At 40.2% G+C, this 20,042-nt stretch overlaps 2 protein-coding genes across 3 annotated transcripts in view; one reads left to right on the forward strand and one right to left on the reverse strand.

Annotated features, from left to right (window-relative positions):
* The first annotated feature begins 649 nt into the window (after positions 1 to 649).
* Positions 650 to 4,932, forward strand: pla2g12a (phospholipase A2, group XIIA). The gene is made up of 4 exons (XM_052111935.1): positions 650 to 1,063; positions 1,666 to 1,742; positions 2,462 to 2,627; positions 4,207 to 4,932. The coding sequence occupies exons 1-4, from the start codon at positions 829 to 831 to the stop codon at positions 4,323 to 4,325; spliced, it is 597 nt and encodes a 198-aa protein (XP_051967895.1). The 5' UTR covers positions 650 to 828; the 3' UTR covers positions 4,326 to 4,932.
* A 1,246-nt stretch (positions 4,933 to 6,178) lies between these two features.
* The window catches only part of LOC127632516 (filamin-B-like), a 98,592-nt gene continuing 84,728 nt past the window's right edge, over positions 6,179 to 20,042 (reverse strand). For both annotated transcript variants that reach the window (XM_052111133.1, XM_052111132.1), the window contains 8 exons: positions 13,219 to 13,485; positions 12,174 to 12,311; positions 11,920 to 12,035; positions 9,596 to 9,728; positions 9,245 to 9,421; positions 7,676 to 7,894; positions 7,373 to 7,576; positions 6,179 to 7,196 (listed from right to left, as the gene is read on the reverse strand). In XM_052111133.1, coding sequence (XP_051967093.1) covers positions 7,009 to 7,196; positions 7,373 to 7,576; positions 7,676 to 7,894; positions 9,245 to 9,421; positions 9,596 to 9,728; positions 11,920 to 12,035; positions 12,174 to 12,311; positions 13,219 to 13,485 — 1,442 coding nt within the window. In that variant the 3' untranslated portion in view covers positions 6,179 to 7,008. The remainder of the gene's footprint in view (positions 7,197 to 7,372; positions 7,577 to 7,675; positions 7,895 to 9,244; positions 9,422 to 9,595; positions 9,729 to 11,919; positions 12,036 to 12,173; positions 12,312 to 13,218; positions 13,486 to 20,042) is intronic.

Here is a 20,042-nt window from a genome sequence, read left to right on the forward strand (position 1 = left end):
TATGGGTGCTGGAAGTTGGGCAACAGGTTGACGTCCCCTGACCAGTCACTATATATGCTCGTAAGGATACCTTTGATTTCCTTTATTTTCTCGTCATACCTCGTCTTTGCATTAGGATTTAGTTTTAGGCGGTATGGTCCGACAATGTTTTCTTTAGACCGCTGCATTTTGTAGGTTTATATTCTGCCAGAACACTTACTAGCCTGTTATGCAATGCCAGCCCATGTAACCTGGCCAAACATACCCATAATTCTTTGCGTTCTGATGACGTTGCCGCCCAGTTGGTCACATGTTTTAGCAATCTGAATTAGGTTGTGATGCTTTTCAGATGAAAATATTTTAAACGGACATCTCGGAGACGTAATAGTGCTATCTGGTTTTAGGACCTGAGGCAAAAATTAATAAAGTATATAATTTTGGTACAAATGGTCAAAATCAGCAAGAACCATCAAGATTTAGTGCTAGCGCCGTCTGTATTTTCACACATTTTGATGGCATACATTTTATAGACGCTCGTAAGCGGTAGCTTTCCTTTTAAAAAATGTCACGCCCCCCAGAAGGATTGGAAAATATGATTGGCTGGATGAAACCCGCGATGACCGTTTTGATTGGTTCGCTGAGTCAGACCAATCTGTCTTCACATCCGTTCTATACGCCACTTGCCACGGCGGCGAGGATACGCTCTTGCAGAGTTGTTAACTTCTAACAATTATTTTATAAGTTTATATATATATATATGTATAAGGCATTGTTTCAGATCGTTTTATACATGCGTTTTATCTCTTGAAAACCTCTAGACAGGCTCGACCCGTCACTTGTTGTTGGACTATGTTCTGTCATGTCACCATCTCTGACGTCACGCTGCTGTTGTCTGTCGTATTATTGATAAGTGTGATTAACGCTAATGGATTTAAAGATGATGATCTGGACCCCGAGACTCCAGACTGGAGAAAGACTTTTAAAAACATCCGGAACGGGATCCACAAGATAGACACGTTCCTTAATGTGGCTTTGGACCTGATCGGAGGGTCAGATGGACAGTGTGGTTTCAAGTGTACTGATGGTTGGTCATGATTTCAATGGCATTTCATGTTTTTATTTTTTCTTAGTTCTCACACTTCATATTCCTGGTTGTTAAGGTCTTGTCAGCAGTGTTGGGTGTAATGCAGTACTGAGTAATTAGTTTACTGTAATTAATTACTTTTTGTGTTAAATACTGTATAGACTCTAGAACAATTCTATATAAAATAATAGTGAATTTAAAATCAAAATGAAACCTCTAATGTTAAAATATTTGTTTTCTAATTCAACGCTGCCCCCTTAAATTCTTTGGCCAGTTCATGAATAATTTATTTGATTTTATATGATTTATTTGAAAGAATTAAAAGGACAGTTTCATGTTCTTGTATTTTTCATCTTGTCGAGGTTGATTAAGGATTTAGAATGTAATTAGTTATGCAGTTACTTTCCAGACAGAGTAATTAGTACAGTAATCTAATGTAATTACTAGTAGTTAGAAATGAATTACTTTTTAGAGTAATTTACCCAACACTGCTTGGCAGCCACAATTAAACAACAACTGTAGGTGATTAAAATAAACAATAATTCAAATGTGTACCTTCCCAATCAGTTTATTTGATTGATGATGTGATTTTTGCTCTTTAGGGTACACACCAATTCCTCGCCCTAACTACAAATCACCTCCTCCTAATGGATGTGGCTCCCCACTGTTTGGATTTCAGGTGAGCGGGAACATTTTAAGAGGTGAAGATATGTCATTATTTATGTTCCTGTAATGTGGCTTCCACTCATTTATAGTGGAAGAGGTAATAATATCTTCTGTAAATTGATAATTACTCTTGTATTTAAAAATAAATCTCAGTCGACAAGAGTTTTGGCATAATGTTGATTACGACAAAAATTTATTTCGACTTGTCCCTCCTTTTAAAACAAAACAAAAACAAAAGCAAAAGCAAAAATTGAGGTTCCAGTGACACTCTTACAATGGAAGTCAATGGGGTTTAATCTGTAACATTAAAATACTGTTTCAAAAGTATAGACACATAAACAATATGTGTGTTAACATGATTTTACTGTTATTAAATCACTTACTGACCACATCTGTGTAGTTATATCCAGTTTTAAATCTTCATCGCCATGGTGACACATAAAACAACCACAAAAAATGATTTAAACTACTTTACAGCTCAAATACTACTATAAGTATAACATTCACATTTCTGCCTTTAAACCCTCCAAGAATTGACCCCATTGACTTCCATTGTAAGTGTCTCACCGGAACACTCTCTTCTTTTTTTTCAAGAAAGAAATGGACGGACTAAATCGAAATGATATTTTATGGTAATCAACAAGAAGCCACAGATACTATTGATTGAGCTGAACTTGTATTGAACCCAGAATATTCCTTTAATACTCTTCCTTGTTTTGTTGTTGACTGCAGTTTGATTTTGGGATCCCATCTATGACCAGATGCTGTAATGAGCATGATCGATGTTATGATACCTGTGGGAGGGAGAAAAACGACTGTGACGATCAGTTCCAGGTCTGCCTAGAGAACATCTGTGGGAATTTACAAAAGACTCTGGGATTGTCCCAAAGCGTACAAGGTAAATTTAAACAAACAAACTTACTAACTTACTGGTCCTCATTCTACACTTTTTATTTTAGACAGATTGTAACTATTGCAAAAATAAATCTTTACAGTCTTTGTAAGCTGGTGGAAAGAGTAGTTCACCCAAAAATAACTATGGTGTGAACACGTGTGCCTCTGCCTGTGAAAACAAGCTTCTCTCATAGTGCTCGTGAACACGCACACTACGTCAAGAAGTTTGCTGGAAAAGTTACTTGCAAAGTAAGATTTTCTCACCAAAACCTATTGAATGACGGACTATGATGCAGGAGTCACATGGACTACTTTTGTGACTTTATTAAGCTTTATAGTGAGGCGCCATCCCCTGCCGTTGAACTGAGAATACAGCTCACACTATTTATTAAACCATACCATGTTCTTTTTATGGACATTGCACCCATAAAATACCATATTTGGTATTAATGTGTTTTTTGCACGTTTATTTTAGCGATTTGACTACTTTTTGGAGGGGATGATACTCCGGTCATTTGTCGATACAAAATTCCTGTTAGTGGAATCGTGCCCATATTATGTAAAAGTTACCTGATTAACTTTCATAATTTCAGAAATTTCTAGGCAGGCACCATGGCCGGGTCTTTCCCCCTAGATTTGCCTCGAGCGCCCCCAGAAACTTCTGATGACCGCACCCTGACCGACAGCTTAACGTTCAAGGGGCACTCCGCCCTTGTACTTATGGTGTAACAATCAACGTTGCCCCCCACCCCCCGTCCTGCATAAGGACTATCTAAGCAGGCAATGTCCCCCTGAGCCCTCCCTTAGACCCGACCATGAACCTGATGGTTTATTGTGACAGAATTCTAACTTTTGGGTGAACTGTTCCTTTAAGCAGAACTGCATAGGCATATACACCAATCAGCCACAACATTAAAACCACCTGCATAATATTGTGTAGGTCGCCCTCGTGGTGCTAAAACCGCAGAACAGAAATACTCAAACTAGCCTGTCTGGCACCAACAATCATGCTACGGTCCAAATCACTGAGATCACATTTTACCCCATTCTGATGGTTTATGTGAACATTAACTGAAGCTCCTGACCTGTATCTATGTGATTTTATGCACTACACTACTGACACACGATTGGCTGATTAGATAATTTCATGGATGTTTGTTGGTGCCAGACGGGCTGGTTTGAGTATTTCTGGGATTTTCACACTCAACAGTCTCTAGAATTTACTCTGAATGATGCCTCCAGTGGATATGGCATCCAGTGAGCGGCAGTTTTGTGGACAGAAACACCTTGTTGATGAGAGGGGTCAACAGAGAATGGCCAGACTGGTTTAAACTGATAAAGTCTACAGTAACTCAGATAACTGCTCTGTACAATTGTGGTGAGAAGAATATCATCTCAGAATGCTGTTCTAAGATGTGTTTTTTTTTGGTTCTGTTTTGGTGGCACGAGGGGGACCTACACAATATTAGGCAGTTGGTTTTAATGTTGTGGCCGATCGGTGTGTATGAGATATATATATATACACACACATTTATTTATTTTATAGCTGGGATTAAAACTTCTACCCCTCCTTCTTTCCACAGCCTGTGAATCAGCAGTGAGTTTGCTCTTTGATGCTGTCATGCACATGGGTTGTAAGCCTTACCTGGATAGCCAAAGATCATCCTGCATTTGTCACTTTGAGGAGAAGACTGATCTGTGAACAGTTAATGTGTACATCTTGAGGACTACTGATTGTTTATTACTGTCTCAGGGTAAATAGAGTCTTTTAATATATAAATATAAGGTTTCGCTGCTTTACTATATCAAATATATATATATACCAGCTCATGCTGGTCAGTCGTCCATGATGAGTTTGGAATTTGATTAAACAAAGTGTGGATGTGCCCACTGTTAGAACGGGTGGCCACCCCTAGCGCCGCCACTGGTGCAATATTTCAACATCATAATGGTTGTATAAATCCGGTAATATTCCCAAAATATGAGCACTAATCCACTGACAGAAATTACGTGCGCATAACCACAGAATAATCTGCCTGGAACAGTTGTCCCCCAATACAATTAATGGTATTTCCAATGTTTAATTTCAACAGATTTAATACACTTGTTAAACAAGAATAAAGACTATTTGTAATGTTAAGTACTGCCATGGGCCAAAAAGTCTGATTGTAAATAATCTAAATCATTTTAATTGATTGCACTAGTGTAATTTCCTCACGTCCCCAGAGCTGCATCTTAAATATCTTTGACAAAAATAACTGTTAAATAATCACATTTCTAATTTGTATTCCACACAATAAAGTGTCTATGTTCTCTAAACAGCGTGTGTGTGTGCTAAATGTGTCATTTTAACACTGACAGTGGAGTTTGTGTGTGTGTCCCATGTTTGGATTGTCTACCCTGTTGTCATGATAGTGTGACCTTTAATTGAAGATCTGTTTTATGAAATGACTTCACAGTTTGGATGTGACATCAGCCATTGAGCAAAATAATGTTTCAACAATGAGTATTAATTTTTCAAAAGGTTCACAGCCAAATAGTTACTGAATTGTATGAATGACCCCAAAACACAATATTAACACAGTGATGAAAATAATGTTCTCCTGGTACCATGTCTGTAAAAACATGGTATTATCGTGTTGCATGTAAAAAGCAAACTAAAAGCATTTTCAGCCATTGATGTAATTCTCGAATATGTCCTGAAGGTGGCAGCAGTACACTTCAAGTGGCACATTTCCCTGATTTACTCTCATACAGGCCTTTAATTCACAGAACAGACCAAAACACCACAGGAAGACTAACAGATTTACCACCGTGCTCAAGGATAACGGTCATCAAAAGGATTTTCCCGCATGCTTCACCTGACTAGGGCCACGTCCTCCCCCAACATGTACTCTGAAGTACAAAGTCAATATTATGGTTTGTGAATATGGTGACAAATATAAATAAAACTGCATTACCAAAAAAAAAAAAATATCAAACCAATTGCTAGATATATTGTTCCAACATGATCACGTGGGAAAGTGCGCTGTGTCAGCAGTGGGGATACCCGGGTTCAGATCCGGCATTGAAACCATCAAAAATAAGAGATGACTTCGATTCGGAGGAGACATTTTCCTTCGAACATTAAATTTGTACTCCACTAATGTTTAGGTTTGGGTTGGGGTTGGGGGGGGGGGGGGTACAGTTTATAAAATATGGATCTTTTCTCCGTTACAGCCTGTACAGCTGAAAATAACTCACTTTTGGCGCCCCTCTGTGGACATTTCACTTGGAAAATGGATCTCACACGTGTCCATACGCCCAACAACACTTACCTCTTTGGCCACTGGGTGCAGTGTTTTGAATTAAACACAGACCGATTTTATCTGAAGAAAATTAACCTACCGTTTCAATGTGAGATCAGTCTGATTATTCAAAATTAAAATGACTGTCTGAAGTGTGCAAAGCGTTCATATACATTTTGGGGCCACTGATACCATCACCCCATGGTACATTTCAAGATAAAGTCTCACTCTTGACAAATAACAAGACATTATAACTTCTGAATTCTAGATTCCAGTCCGTTTTAATCAGTAAATGTACATCAAATCGATCCACGTGTTTCACAATAAGGCACCAAATACAAAATACTATTTAATTTCCCCTCTTGCCTTTCAAAAAATTCTTCACCACTGGAGTATCAAAACTATAATTAGGAAAAAGACAATATAAGAAAAACAAAGGTCTGAAAAATGCAAAATATCATTCACGGTGACAGAACTGCGAGATATTAGTGCCTCTGAAAAAGCCAAAAATTGCATTGAATAGGAAAATACTGGATCATTATTGGGGAGTATATGGGGCACATGTTTTATTTACCTGTAAACTATTCACCGTGTAGCAGTAAAAACAGTGAAGACGCGTACAGTGATGCAACAAGTGCTAAATTTAAGTGTTGCAATGTATAAGCAGGATAACCGGTTTTGATTTATCAGAAAATAGGTCACAGTGCAGTTTATGCAGTGAGAATCAAACACAGACATATGGAAACACTGTAATATGTGCATTAGAATTATGTTAGAGACAAATGATTAAAGACAGTGTCAGTAGTAAACAGGCGTTTGGGTGTAAAACCCAAATCAGTTTGTTCATACGTGGTCCATTCAGCTTTCTGACCAGCACTGAAGCTATAGAAGAACCTTAACTTTACAACGCTGAACGACAACCAACAAATACAAATTGTACAGTTCATGCATCATATCATGCCGACATCACCTTGTAATGCATCAACATTCTAGTCAAAACCCTGATTGAATGCAAAGTTCAACATGATTCGTCCACCGTTGCCATCCAGAATTTGTTTTTACAGTGTCTAAAGAGGGTTTTGGGTTCAAGGCAGGGATTTACGGGACAGTGACGTGGAACGGGGACCCTGGGATGTGCTCGTCCCCCCATTTTACAGCCAGCACATAGCTGCCGCGCTCCTTTAAGACGTAGCTGACGTTGTACTGCACGTTCCCCATGTGTTTCACCATGATCTCCTCACAGGGCGTCTGAGGACCATGAACGCCGACCAGGAGCATGTTCTTACCTGGTAAATGACCACAAACACAAAGTTGCAGTATTATAGAATACATTGTAATACCACAGTAACATGTCCAGATTATTACCATGGTACGTTTTGTAAGTGCAGTTCAATATACTGTAGGCAACATCTAATTAAAGTGCAAAAGCCTTTGGTTGAGATGCATTGAGTTCATTTCTCACCTGCTTTACTGCAGTCTACAGTGAAAGATGCTTTCTGCCCGATGAAGGCTTTATTGAGACCAGGACCTCGACTGAGAACTTTACTGGCATCAGATGAAGCTCTGGGAGACGTGCTGCAAGACTTTGTGCTGTTTGATCTGGTCACTGACTCCACCATCAGAGTAGATGTCTCGCTGGCGTTGGTCACGTTCACCAGCCGCGGTCCTGCAGACGCAAGAGTTTGATCGTTTTACCAGCAGTTTAAACTGGAACCAACTTGGTGCGGATGATCAGAGTTAATTAACTGAGTCTACCAGCACACACCTGTGACTTTGGCCTTAAATGGACTTCCTGTGATGTGGTTGGGGCCACCGTATTTAATGGTGATGATGTAGTTCCCGGGGGCCATTGGTGTGTAGTGAACTTTGAACCCTTCCAGAACCTCCTGACAGTCCATCATCACCTTTGAAGGGCCCTCGACAGTGACGGCCAGAGAGCCGGGGCCAGCTTTAGTGTTGTTGATGGTAAACTCGGCCTGGTTACCTGTCAGAGGAAATGAACAGGTGAATTAAGAGTTAAGAGACTCTGACATGCACTGGCAAACACGTTTGTTCAATTAATGTGCCTGCAAATCTGCTCTGAGGCGATTACCAGCGAGCAGACGTCTTTTCCGCTAAACACAAATCCAAAACTGACATCATACCGCCAGCTGGAAGAATCAAGAGGATATTGATGCTTTCTAGCAACAGGACATTGTAAAACTTTATTTATCCCTTCCTCTAAGTCAACCGTGTGGCTTTTTTCCCCACTTGCTCTGTCATGCAGCGGACCACAAATGCATTTCTCCCAGGCTATTTACATTCACTCTTCACCACAATGTTTGAATGACAACACAAAACAGACACGACCGCCTTTTGTTGCCGATCGATGTGTCTCAGTCTGTTGGAAACTTTTCTGGGACCATGACTATATTTAACTGGGATACAAAGAAGACTTGAATTAGTTCTGGATGGGATCCACGAGAAACGGGTTAGGTAAAAATCCAAGATCCATCTGTTTAAATCATTTTACAGAAACAATGAGGTGCATTCATACAGAGTTTAACAGTCTGACTTCCTCTCTATATGCCAAGTTAAAAAAAACAAAGCAAGCAATATGCAAAGAGTTAAAGGGAAAATGTTAAATTCAAACATCAGAATTTCTTCAGATTTTTGTTTTTTTGTGGAACACAAAAGGAGACATTTTGAAGAATGTGCTACCTACTCTTTTCCAAGCACTTAAATGAAATGAATGGGGACTGGAGCTTTAAGGCTTCAAAAAGGATGGAAAAACACCATGGATGTGTTTGAAACCATGGGTATCATCAAAGTGGTTCCTAAAACTTGTCTTTAAGTCTAAAATAAAGTTATTTGGGTGTGGAACATGTCGCCGCGTCAGGCTGGGTAAGATGCTCAAATTAACAGAGCAATGTTTTGATAGGGCCACAGAGACACAGTGATTCACTTTTCGGCAAAATCAACCCATACGAATGGCTTACTTATATTTGTCTCAGCATATTAATCTGAGATAGGAATACGTTTTTAATCTAGGGCTGTCAAACGATTACTTTTTTATTGAATAAATTGCATGAGTTTAATTAATCAAGTTAAATCGCAATTAAAGGAATATTCCGGGTTCAATACAAGTTAAGCTCATTCGACAGCATTTGTGGGATAATGTTGATAATTGCGTTGCATATCACTGGTTTTCAAAATATTGCATTTTTAGGACGCTGTGTCCAGTTAAATGTAGTTTGAAACTTTAAAAACACATTGCTGGCATTAATGTAACGTGTGCAGGATTTTATTATTGTATAATGGCTTGTACGCCACAACAAACATGCAAAAACATTACCTGTGGTTCCTCTTTCGAGACCGGGCCCATAAGCAGTAACGAGTCCGGCATCTCCGCTCTGTCCCGGCTCTCCAACACGCACCTGGAATGGACTGCTGGGAATGTGTGTTCTGTTAAACTTCACATCAATGATGTGGACGCCGTTCTCTCGCGGGATAAAGCGAATTGCGTATTTGTCTGTAAAATAAGTTGGAATTAGCTGGACTAAACAAAAATAATAATAAAATTAACAGCAATCAGGGACTTTGTTCTTAAACACACATTAAACAGCAAAACGGACTCTGAATGGGAACAGCATCCCTTTGATTTCACAATACAATGCGTCAGTTTGTCAATATTGCAGAATCACACCTTGTTCAAGTTCGGATATGACACACTCTTCTAGAGCTCCAGATGGGCTGTGGACTTTGGCATCGAGGTTGCCCTTTGCCCCGTTCAAACGCACTGCGAACGAGACGGGCTGGTTCGCCTTCAGACCGGACTCCTAGATTAGTGAATAACAAGCAGTTTATCTTACACAACCAGCTTATGGAGCCAGTGTATTCTGGCTTCATGAAAATATAAAAGGTATATTATATGCATTACATCATCAGTGCCAACCTTGTGTACTTTAACTGCAGTATATTGGATAACTGGATTAATCTCATTAAAGCTAATCCACGTCATATTAAACCCCCTAGTCTCACTCTCACACACGGTCATTAAGACACTAACAGTTTACAGACGGCAATTAAGGTCACAGTTATAAAAACTTTCTACTGACTCTGAAAAACACAAAAGAAAGATGCCCAGGGGTCCCTGCCTATCTGTGTGAACGTGTCTTAGGCATGCTGCATGGAGGCATGAGGACTGCAGATGTGGCCAGGGCAATAAATTGCAATGTCCGTACTGTGAGACGCCGGAGACAGTGCTACAGGGAGACAAGAAGGACAGCTGATCGTCCTCGCAGTGGCAGACCACGTGTAACAACACCTGCACAGGATCAGTATATCTGAATATCACATCTGCGGGACAGGTACATGATGCCAACAACAACTGCCCGAGTTACACCAGGAACACACAATCCCTCCATCAGTGCTCAGTCTGTCTGTAATAGGCTGAGAGAGGTTGGACTGAGGGCTTGTAGGCCTGTTGTAAGGCAGGTCTTTCCAGAGATCACCGGCAACAACGTCGCCTATGGACACAAACCCACTATTGCTGGACCAGACAGGACTGGCAAAAAGTGCTCTTCACTGACGGGTCACAGTTTTGTCTCATCAGGGGAGATGGTTGGACTCGTGTTTATCGTTGAAGGGATGAGCGTTACACCGAGGCCTCTACTCTGGAGCGGGATCGTTTTGGAGGTGGAGGGTCCTTCATGGTCTGGGGCGGTGTGTCACAGCATCATCGGTCTGAGTTTGTTGTCATTGCAGGCAATCGCAACACTGAGTTACAGGGAAGACATCCTCCTCCCTCATGTGGTACTCTTCCTGAAGGCTCATCCTGACATGACCCTCCAGCACGACAATACTAAACAGCCATACTGCTCGTTCTGTGCGTGATTTCCTGCTAGACAGGAGTGTCAGTGTTCTGCCATGGCCAGCGAAGAGCCCGGATCTCAATCCCATTGAGCACGTCTGGGACCTGTTGGATCAGAGGGTGAGGGCTAGAGCCATTCCCCCAGAAATTTCCAGGAACATTCAAGTGCCTTGGTGGAAGAGTGGGGTAACATCTCACAGCAAGAACTGGTGAATCTGGTGCAGTCCATGAGGAGGAGATGCACTGCAGGACTTAATGCAGCTGCTGCCACACCAGATACTGACTGTTACTTTTGATTCTGACCCCCCTTTCTGTTAGTCATATGTCTGTGAAACTTGCTCAGTTTATGTCTTAGTTGTTGAAAATGAGGACTTTTCTTATTTTATAGTTATTTGTCGTGAGGATCATGATCTTGTTTTTGTTCTTTTGTAAAATTCAGTGAACCGAATGGCATTACAATCTCATATTAATCCTACCACATAATACACTGCTTAAATGAAACATTTAGATGTTCACAATCTTACCTGAACTCTCACAAGATCTGCTAAAACTGAGAGAGACGCACACAACTGATAACTAATGAAAAATGAGATCTACAAGTCTGTTAAACTACAGAGAAAAGAAGTTCAGAGGGGAATAATGAGGTTTCTAGCGATCTGTGCCGTCCGCCTCTCTCTGCTTTAACTGATACTTCTGTGAGCTTTAACAGTGTTGATTCTGTTAAAAGCCTTTAAATGAAACACAAGAGAAACATCAGATGATCCACACAAACATGACTGATGTCCACAGCTACACAAAGACACACGAGCTCAGAGCTTATATTCCAAAACCTTGAGATGCCTGAATAGACAGAACTTAAGCATTACAGGCCCTGACATGACTTCAGTTTTTATTTAGAATCTTTGTGTGGTAATATAGTTAACTTGGGACCAATTATTGGGCAGTCGGGGTTTGGTTTGGCTTATTCAAAAGTTCTAAAAGAATCACTCATGGAATCGTTGAGGAACAGGAATCCTAACGATTCTCATCCTTACTCTTTCCCTAATGAACGATCTTTGTAGTCTGTGAATCTAGTTACAGAATTTGTTGGTTTCCAGAGCTGTATTTTGATAGCTGCGGACATGCGCCTCGTGTGGCGATGTTTCTATGTATCTCACCTGAAGACTGATAACAGTAAGCCGGCGGGCATCATCTACAGGAGCACACACGGGCACCAGGAAAGGGCTGTCGGGAATGTGCTCATCGTTGAACTTTATAGACACTTCATAGTCACCTACAAACACAGATTCAAGGTTTCACATTTATTGAGCATCTGTTTTTGTATTTAGAAGTGTTCATGAAGAACACAGGATGGAGAGATAATGGTGTAGTCACAAGCAAAGCCTGCTGATCTGTATGTATATAAATATACCAGGTTCTTGAGCTGTGTAGGAGACGCCACACGATCCATCCTTTCGGTCCTCAAATGAGATTTCTGCTCGACTGGGACCCTCAACAGCGATGGACAGACCCCCGGCACCTGCCTCCCGCGTCCAGACGTTAAACTCCGCTACAGCGAGACAATGCAGAGATGAGTTTGTGGACACTGAAGTCACACTTAACAATGACTGAATGTTGTTGCATTAAATAACAAAATATGTGTGTGTAGCTATCACAAGATCTTTTGACATTTATGTGCCGGATATGAAGTATAGATATATACAATTCAATTTTAATATTCCATATCACGACTGATATCAGGAATGGAGTGAAAACGCTCATTTTTGATGTCAGTAATTAGGTTTGTTCATTCTTGAGGGATGCACCGAAAGTCTGCAAACATTTTTGTCAGTTTCTGTTCAGATTTTTGGTTTTATTTCTCCTTTGTCTGAAAATAGACACATTGTGTCTCTTTTTGAGCAAAAAACTTTAATAAAATAAAACCTAAATATCATGGCCGAAATTTTGAAAAGAAACAGTTACTTACTAACATGAAGAAAAAAAAGCAGTGTTTATGAGAAAAGATCTTGGTTTAATAACATTTAATGTAAATGGTGATTGATGATACTATATATTAATGGAACACAGTCACTCTGCATTAATCAATCCGAACACGCACGCACACACACACACACATATAAGTGTGTATATATGTATGTACCTGTATATATATGAATATGTATGTAACTAACACCTAAAAAGTAAAGGTACATCCCTGAGTTGATGTGGCAAATGAAATCTAAACAACTGAACATTTGCTATTGAAATTTCTTTTCTTTTTTTTTTATTCCCTGATATTTCCTGGTTTTCTATGACCGTGGCAACCCAGCGTATAATACGGTAACACCATCAGTACATGAACATATTAGTGATTCAATATCACAGTATTTACAAGGTACAGCATGACCAGAATAAATGGTCCTTATTTATTAATGTTGTTTTACCCAAACAAGCCTCATAAGAACGACAGTCCATACCTGGCACACCTGCCTCAGCTCTGTCCAGACCAGGACCTCCTGCTCGAACCTTCTGGGCCCCTCCCTCACCCAGTGGCCCCACGGTGAACTGGAAGGGGCTGCCTGGCACGTGCTGCCCGCGGTACTTTACACTAACCATGTGTATGCCCATTTCATGGGGCACGAAGCGGACACAGTAGGTGTGGTTGCCCACGGCCACGATCTCTGCCTCTTCTGTGGTTCCCGAAGGACTCGTGACCTGAGCGGAGACATCGTGGATGTCGATTCCTGGGGAAAATAGAAGAGCAGGAAATGATGGTGAGAACCCTTTAGAAGTGGATGTTGTTGTAGAAGAGGTTGCGTAACATAAGTGTTATCATCGCTTTGACAAACTGTCATGAATTGTACATCTTACGCAATTTTATTCTGGCTTAAATTAAATTTATTTTTTTACACTGACAAGCGTGAGTGATGACATTTTTTTTATTTAAAATGATACAAATTGAATTGAAAATGATTAAGAATGGGAAAATATTTAGAATTTGGAATATCACAAACTAATATATATATATATATATATATATACACACACACACATACATATTAGTGCTGCATGATTAATCATATGTCAGCCTGTGCGATTATATGATGGAAAATGCTGTGATTTAATTAAATAAATAAGTGCATGTGTGGACGTGACAGCCCATTCTCTCTGAGAGCTGTTTGCCCATTTTCTACAGCGCTAATAAAGATGACCAGTACGTCATGTAAATAAGCACAAGCTCCAAAACTGTCATTCTCTGTGCGGTCAGAGCCGCTTCAACCAGTCGCGGAAGAGACCCAATCTCTTCCGCGAGCAGAGACCGGGAGAGATTTAAAGTTCTGCTGCCTGAACCTCATATCAGCATCAAACGTCATCCCTACAAGTTATCAATCATTACAGAAGTGAAATTATAAGTTCATTTCAAATGGCCATGTCATTGAGCGCATTTTTGATTTAATTCTGATCTCAAAATGTGAAAAAAGACAGAAGACACCACGGTCTTGAAATTTGGTCACCTGATTTAATCAATATTAATTATTTCAATTAATATAGTGTTTTTCTGGTACTTAAAACATTATTAACTTTCTTTACTTCTCATTCCAGTTAGCATCATTTACTGTGAGAATGGTTCTAAACAAGGGGAATAGATGCTTTATTTACCTCTGCTTTGACGATGATAGCGTTACATAAGAGCGATCAGGGAGGTGCAGGGATGTAACTTCTCATTTCAGGGAAGTTTTGCAAGCAACAAACCGCAGCATACCAGAGTGATGACACCAACTGTGCTTGGGTTTTATTAAAGGAATAGTTGAGCCAAAAATTATGTCATCATTTACTCACTTTCATGTCATTACAGACCCATATGACTGTATTTCTTCTGTGCAACACAAAATAACTTATTTTGCAGAATCTCAAAGCTGCTTTTCGGTACTGTGTGACTATATTTATACCGAAGACTGTAAAGCTTCATAAAAGAAGTCATTAAAACTTGTGTGCAATAATCCAAGTTTGCCGAAGCCATACAGTAGCTCTGTGAGAGATTTGCAAGCTTCGGTCGAGTGGAAGATTTTCAGTGAACAACAGCTTAAATTTCATGCAGTTACTCACAAAAATGTATCGAATGACTTCAGGAGACTTGAAATATATTTTCACAACATCTTTATGGAGTTTTTTGGAGCTTGTATGTTTATACTGCACGGAAAAGAGCAGCCTGGACATACTGCAAAATTATTTTTTGGCGAACTAACTCTTAAAGGGAGATGTAATGAAAATATAGCGGCTCCTTTTCATGCAAACACACAAACGCACACGTGGGAATCAAGAGCAAGCGCAATCTGCCAACCTCGTCGTCCACATGCGCCATTTTAAACGCACCCTCCAGGCCACCAGAGGGCGCTCTCAGGGGTGCAGCACAAATCCTGGTGACCCTCACTCTGCCCGTGGTGAAGCGTGTTGACCTCAAGGGTCCCGGTGACCCAGAGATGGTCTGTCCTTTGACCGCGATCCAAATAGAGCAGTGTGAGCGATAGACGCCGCAAGAGAGGAGCTCACGAGCCAGAGCCAGAAGAAACCAGGTGACTGAAGAGACAGATGCAAAGGTAAGAAAAGAGAAAAAGACAAGTCAAGTGAGGAGACAGAATAGAAAGTGCATCGTAAGAGCAACACAAAAGTGGGGAAAAGGCTGAAGAATGAAGGAAATCTAGAACTTGAGCACATTTAACTTAAGTGGGTAAATGTCTAATCTTTAGGCACTTATGCACGGTTATTATTTCCTGTGTCTCAATTGGAAACGCATGGTGTTTGCAAAGCCAATTTCATGGGGTTTTCTTCCCAGGCAATGCACATACTGATAAAATGTATAGCCTGAATGCACTTTAGATACAAGCATCTGCCAAAAACATAATTAAATGTGTTTGAGAACAGAGTCATTTTTCAATCGAAAATAATACAAAAAATATTTTGCATACAGAAAATGGCAGTATTTTACAATAATGTTCCATTTGTTAACATTAGTCAATGCATTAGGTCTCATGAATTAACAATGAACAATATATTTGTTAAAGTATTTATTCATCTTTGTTAATGTTAGTCAATAAAATACAATTGTTCATTGTTAGTTTATGTTAACTATTGTTGTTAAGTAAGGGATCATGTAGAGTCAGCCGGTTCTTATCACACAATAAACCCCGACAGGGTGATCAGGACTTGGTCTTGTATTATTTTGCAATAACCAGCCGAATGTACATTATCCCACTTATTACACGGCTATTACTCAAAGAAATATATAGACATGAAACATAGATTTGAGTTGAAATGATTTGATTAGCTTCCTTGTAGAGATCTCACAGTGATACGAGAAGCAGGAGAGATGGCTCGCAGAACCCGGATGAGAGGTCCGATACGTCCGATGTGCGGTTGTTACAGAGCAATATCTGACCGCTGGATGGCGCCATTGACCAATCAGAATAGAGTATTCCAGAGAGCCATTTAATAACTAACGTTAACAAATGGAACCTTATTGTAAATAGTTACCGTAAAACTACACTTGTATTAGGATGAGATTTTTTGCATTGTGCCATTATTTTCATGAGAATGAAGCACATTCCAACCCCCAAATTATTATCACTGTAATGCGTCAAAACTATAAAATGCATCTGTAATATAAAGATTTTTAATATAACTTTATAGAACAAAAAATACTGTAAAATACAGAAATACTCAAACCAGCCCATCTGGTGCCAACAATCATGCCACACTCCAAATCACTGAAAATCACATTTTCCCCCATTCTGATGGTTGATATGAACATTAACTGAAGCTCCTGACCCGTATCTGCATGATTTTATACACTGCACTGCTGCCACATGATTGGCTGATTAGATAATCGGATGGATGATTGTTGGTGCCAGACGGGCTGGTTTGAGTATTTTTGTAACAGTCTCTAGAATTTACTCAGAATGGTGCCAAAAACAAAAATCATCCAGTGAGTGAAAGTTCTGTGGACGGTAACGTCTTATTGATGAGAGAGGTCAACAGAGAATGGCCAGACTGGTTTATACTGACACAGTCTACAGTAACTCATAACCCGCTCCATGTGTGCGCGCTCACTCAACTGCTCACAGCCCAAGCGGACGCTCCTCTCAAGTACCGCTTATGCTCACCGGTAAAAAAGAAAAAGCTTGCTCAAATCCCGCTCAGACATGAATTTCTCTGTAGTATACTTGTTTCAAACTATGCACACAGGAGGGTACTGTAGCTACATTGGCCCGAGCAACTGCCCCTTTGCCCACATGTGCGGAGGTGAATGCTCTGCTCATAATGAAGCGTGACTGTGTCTGACCTCACAGCGCGAGTGAATGAGCTCATACAGAGGGAGTGACGCTCTGTGAGGTCTGTATTAAACCACACACTCATAACTCACTTCCAACCCTCCATCACAATGAAGACTCATTAACGAGGACACATTCTCACGATGAATCACGCATGGATGCCGTCCACATGATTCCCGTTTAGATCTTAATGGCTAAAAACTACAAACCTATTTCACACCCAGAGTAACGTGACAAAGTAAAGTGAATGACAGACTCTGAGTCTAAGAAAAGCTAGTAAACCTGAATGAAGTGCAGGGTGGCTATTTACATACTTCACTGCAAAACACAAAAATTCATTATCCTGGAATGAAATCATGGAGGTAAAATAGTATGAAAAACTGTGTATAATGGTAGTAATAACATGATTATTAATAATAGAAAGGGTGTCAATTTAATGCAATTACTCATTCCCCAATGTTTCACCAACGGAACAATTCAAGCTTGATGGTTTTTCTATACAATTGTGCCAGTAGGGGGCAGTCAGTGCAACTCCAGCTGTACAGGCAACACACCTCGTTAAACCAATGAGCAGGCAGCACAGCCTTCCACAGATACAGAAACTTCTGATATTTTTGTTAATATTCTATGTTCTAGGGGTCTGGGTAGCTCAGCGAGTATTGACGCCGAGTCCAGGGCGTGCTGAGTGACTCCAGCCAGGTCTCCTAAGCAACCAAATTGGCCCGGTTGCTAGGGAGGGTAGAGTCACATGGGGAAACCTCCTCGTGGTTGCTATAATGTGGTTTGCACTCGGTGGTGCACGTGGCGAGTTGTGTGTGGATGGCGCAGAGAATAGCGTGAAGCCTCCACACGCGCTACGCGGAGGCAACTAAGATTCGTCTTCCGCCACCCGGATTGAGGCGAGTCACTACGCCACCAAGAGGACTTGGAGCGCATTGGGAATTGGGCATTCCAAAATGGGGAGAAAATGGAAAAATATTCCATGTTCTATTCTAGGCCTAGTAAATATTACTGCATAAAATAGGAGTTGTCAAATTGGAGCCTTTTTACTAATTTTATAGAAATGGTTAAATAAAATTTTCTACTTTGATTCTGATGGAGAAAATCTGTTGAGGTATTTGACACAACACATTTCATTTGGTTAAATAATGCATAAATCCTAAATGTCAAAAATGCCCTTCAAAATCAAATGTCAGGGGGCAAAATGTGCCCTTTAACTCTTTCCCCGCCAAACACGGAATTTTCCGGGTTTCCGTGTTTTAGGTGTTATACGGTAAGGAAGACCCCTCCGCATGTTTTGAAAGAGTACGCAACTATTTGATCAAAGAAACAGACTGCGATCGTCTCAAACATGAAGAAGTGGAGTATGAGAAGCTCAAAATATCAGACATAAACATGCCTTTTTATCAGCTTTTTGTCTGAAATGTTGTTTTTTGACAAAACCGACCTCTGTTCAAGTCACAATAAAAAAAGAACAAATGAAGATAAAATAAAATCTTTTTTTTTGCCTAAAAGCAGAGGCTCAGATCTTTATTGTGATATATAGCATCTTCATATATTCATGGAAGAAAATATTCTGCGGGCCATTAAAATTTAGCGAAAATCGTCAAAAACCCTGGCAGTGGCTGGCAACTTTTTTTTTAAAAACGCTGGCAGGGAAAGAGTTAATGCAAAAGTTATCTTCTGACACTGGACTGTGAACCAGTGTTGAAAGCAGAGAACTAACAAGCTTTCTGACAGCGCGAGACGTGTGCTAGCATCATGCATGACACACTGCAGATGACCGGCTGCTTGCACGACTCTACAGCAGCATCTGCGGTGGTTTCTAGTGCTCTGAGGGGACATCAAAGCAGAGACAATGCTAAACTGTTTTAGCGTCCGAGTTCAAAAAGTTCCACCCAGAATGCACATGCTAGCTTGTTTCTGAGTGTCATGTGTTTTTACTCACATATGGAGGGACCAAGAACTGTTTATGCATTAAAGGATAAATTCACCCCCCCAAAAAAACATTCTCATATCATTTACTCACCCTCATGCCACCCCAGATGTGTGTGACTTTCTTCTGCTGAACACAAATTGAAGATTTTTAGAAGCATATCTCAGCTCTGAAGGTCCATACAATGCAAGTGAATGGGTGCCAATTTATTTAAGCTCCAAAAAGCACATAAAGCAATCATAAAAGCAACCTGTTCGACTACAGTGGATTAATTAATGTCTTCTGAAGCGAAATGCTAGATGTAAGAAATGGATAAATATTTCAAACTTTTTTTACTAAAAATTCATGAGGGTCGAGGTCAAGCGTGTTGGCACTTCACACAAGAAATGACACGTGAAATATAAAAAAAAATAAATACAAATCTGGAAGTGCAGTGTTGTTTACAACAGAGAAGCATAGATAATCATACATAGATGCCTCAGTTAGCTGGTTTGAATGTCAATTGCGCCACTATCTTTGAATGGTGAACAAGGAGAGCTGTTTGAATGAGTTTGAATGCAGATGAGCGAGTAGGGTGAGGAGAAGCCTCCGACTGCTGCATAAACTGCTTTTGGGTCGAAACAGTACCGCAGCCCATAGAAACAGCTGCTAATGAGGGATCTACGTATGAATATCTATGCAGAGGAAGCTTATACTCTTCCGTCGCACGAGGCAGCGTGAACTCCACCCTCATCAACAAGCTGTCCGGACATAAATTAGCCATCATAAAAATAATCCATATGATTCCAGTGGTCTATATGTTATGTATATGGAGCTTGCACTGCATTGGAGCACTCATTCACTTGCATTGTATGTGCATATAGAGCTAAAATATTCTTCTAAAAATCTTAATTTGTGTTCTGCTGTAGAAAGATACTTCATACACACCTTGGATGGCACAAGGATGAGAGAATTTTCATTTATAGTTGAACTATTAATTCAACTCATGACGCGAACCAGCAAACATCTCCACACATCCATTTGTTTTGAACTGTTT

The sequence above is a fragment of the Xyrauchen texanus genome, chromosome 39 (assembly GCF_025860055.1).
Source record: "Xyrauchen texanus isolate HMW12.3.18 chromosome 39, RBS_HiC_50CHRs, whole genome shotgun sequence".
NCBI lineage: Eukaryota > Metazoa > Chordata > Actinopteri > Cypriniformes > Catostomidae > Xyrauchen > Xyrauchen texanus.

Bases quoted from the DNA above. Each gene is read 5' to 3' on its own strand.
- pla2g12a (XM_052111935.1), top strand. From the start codon at position 829: ATGTTCTGTCATGTCACCATCTCTGACGTCACGCTGCTGTTGTCTGTC. The intron at 1,064-1,665 runs GTTGGTCATGAT...TTTGCTCTTTAG, and splicing joins TGGTTTCAAGTGTACTGATG to GGTACACACCAATTCCTCGC. The intron at 2,628-4,206 runs GTAAATTTAAAC...TTCTTTCCACAG, and splicing joins ATTGTCCCAAAGCGTACAAG to CCTGTGAATCAGCAGTGAGT.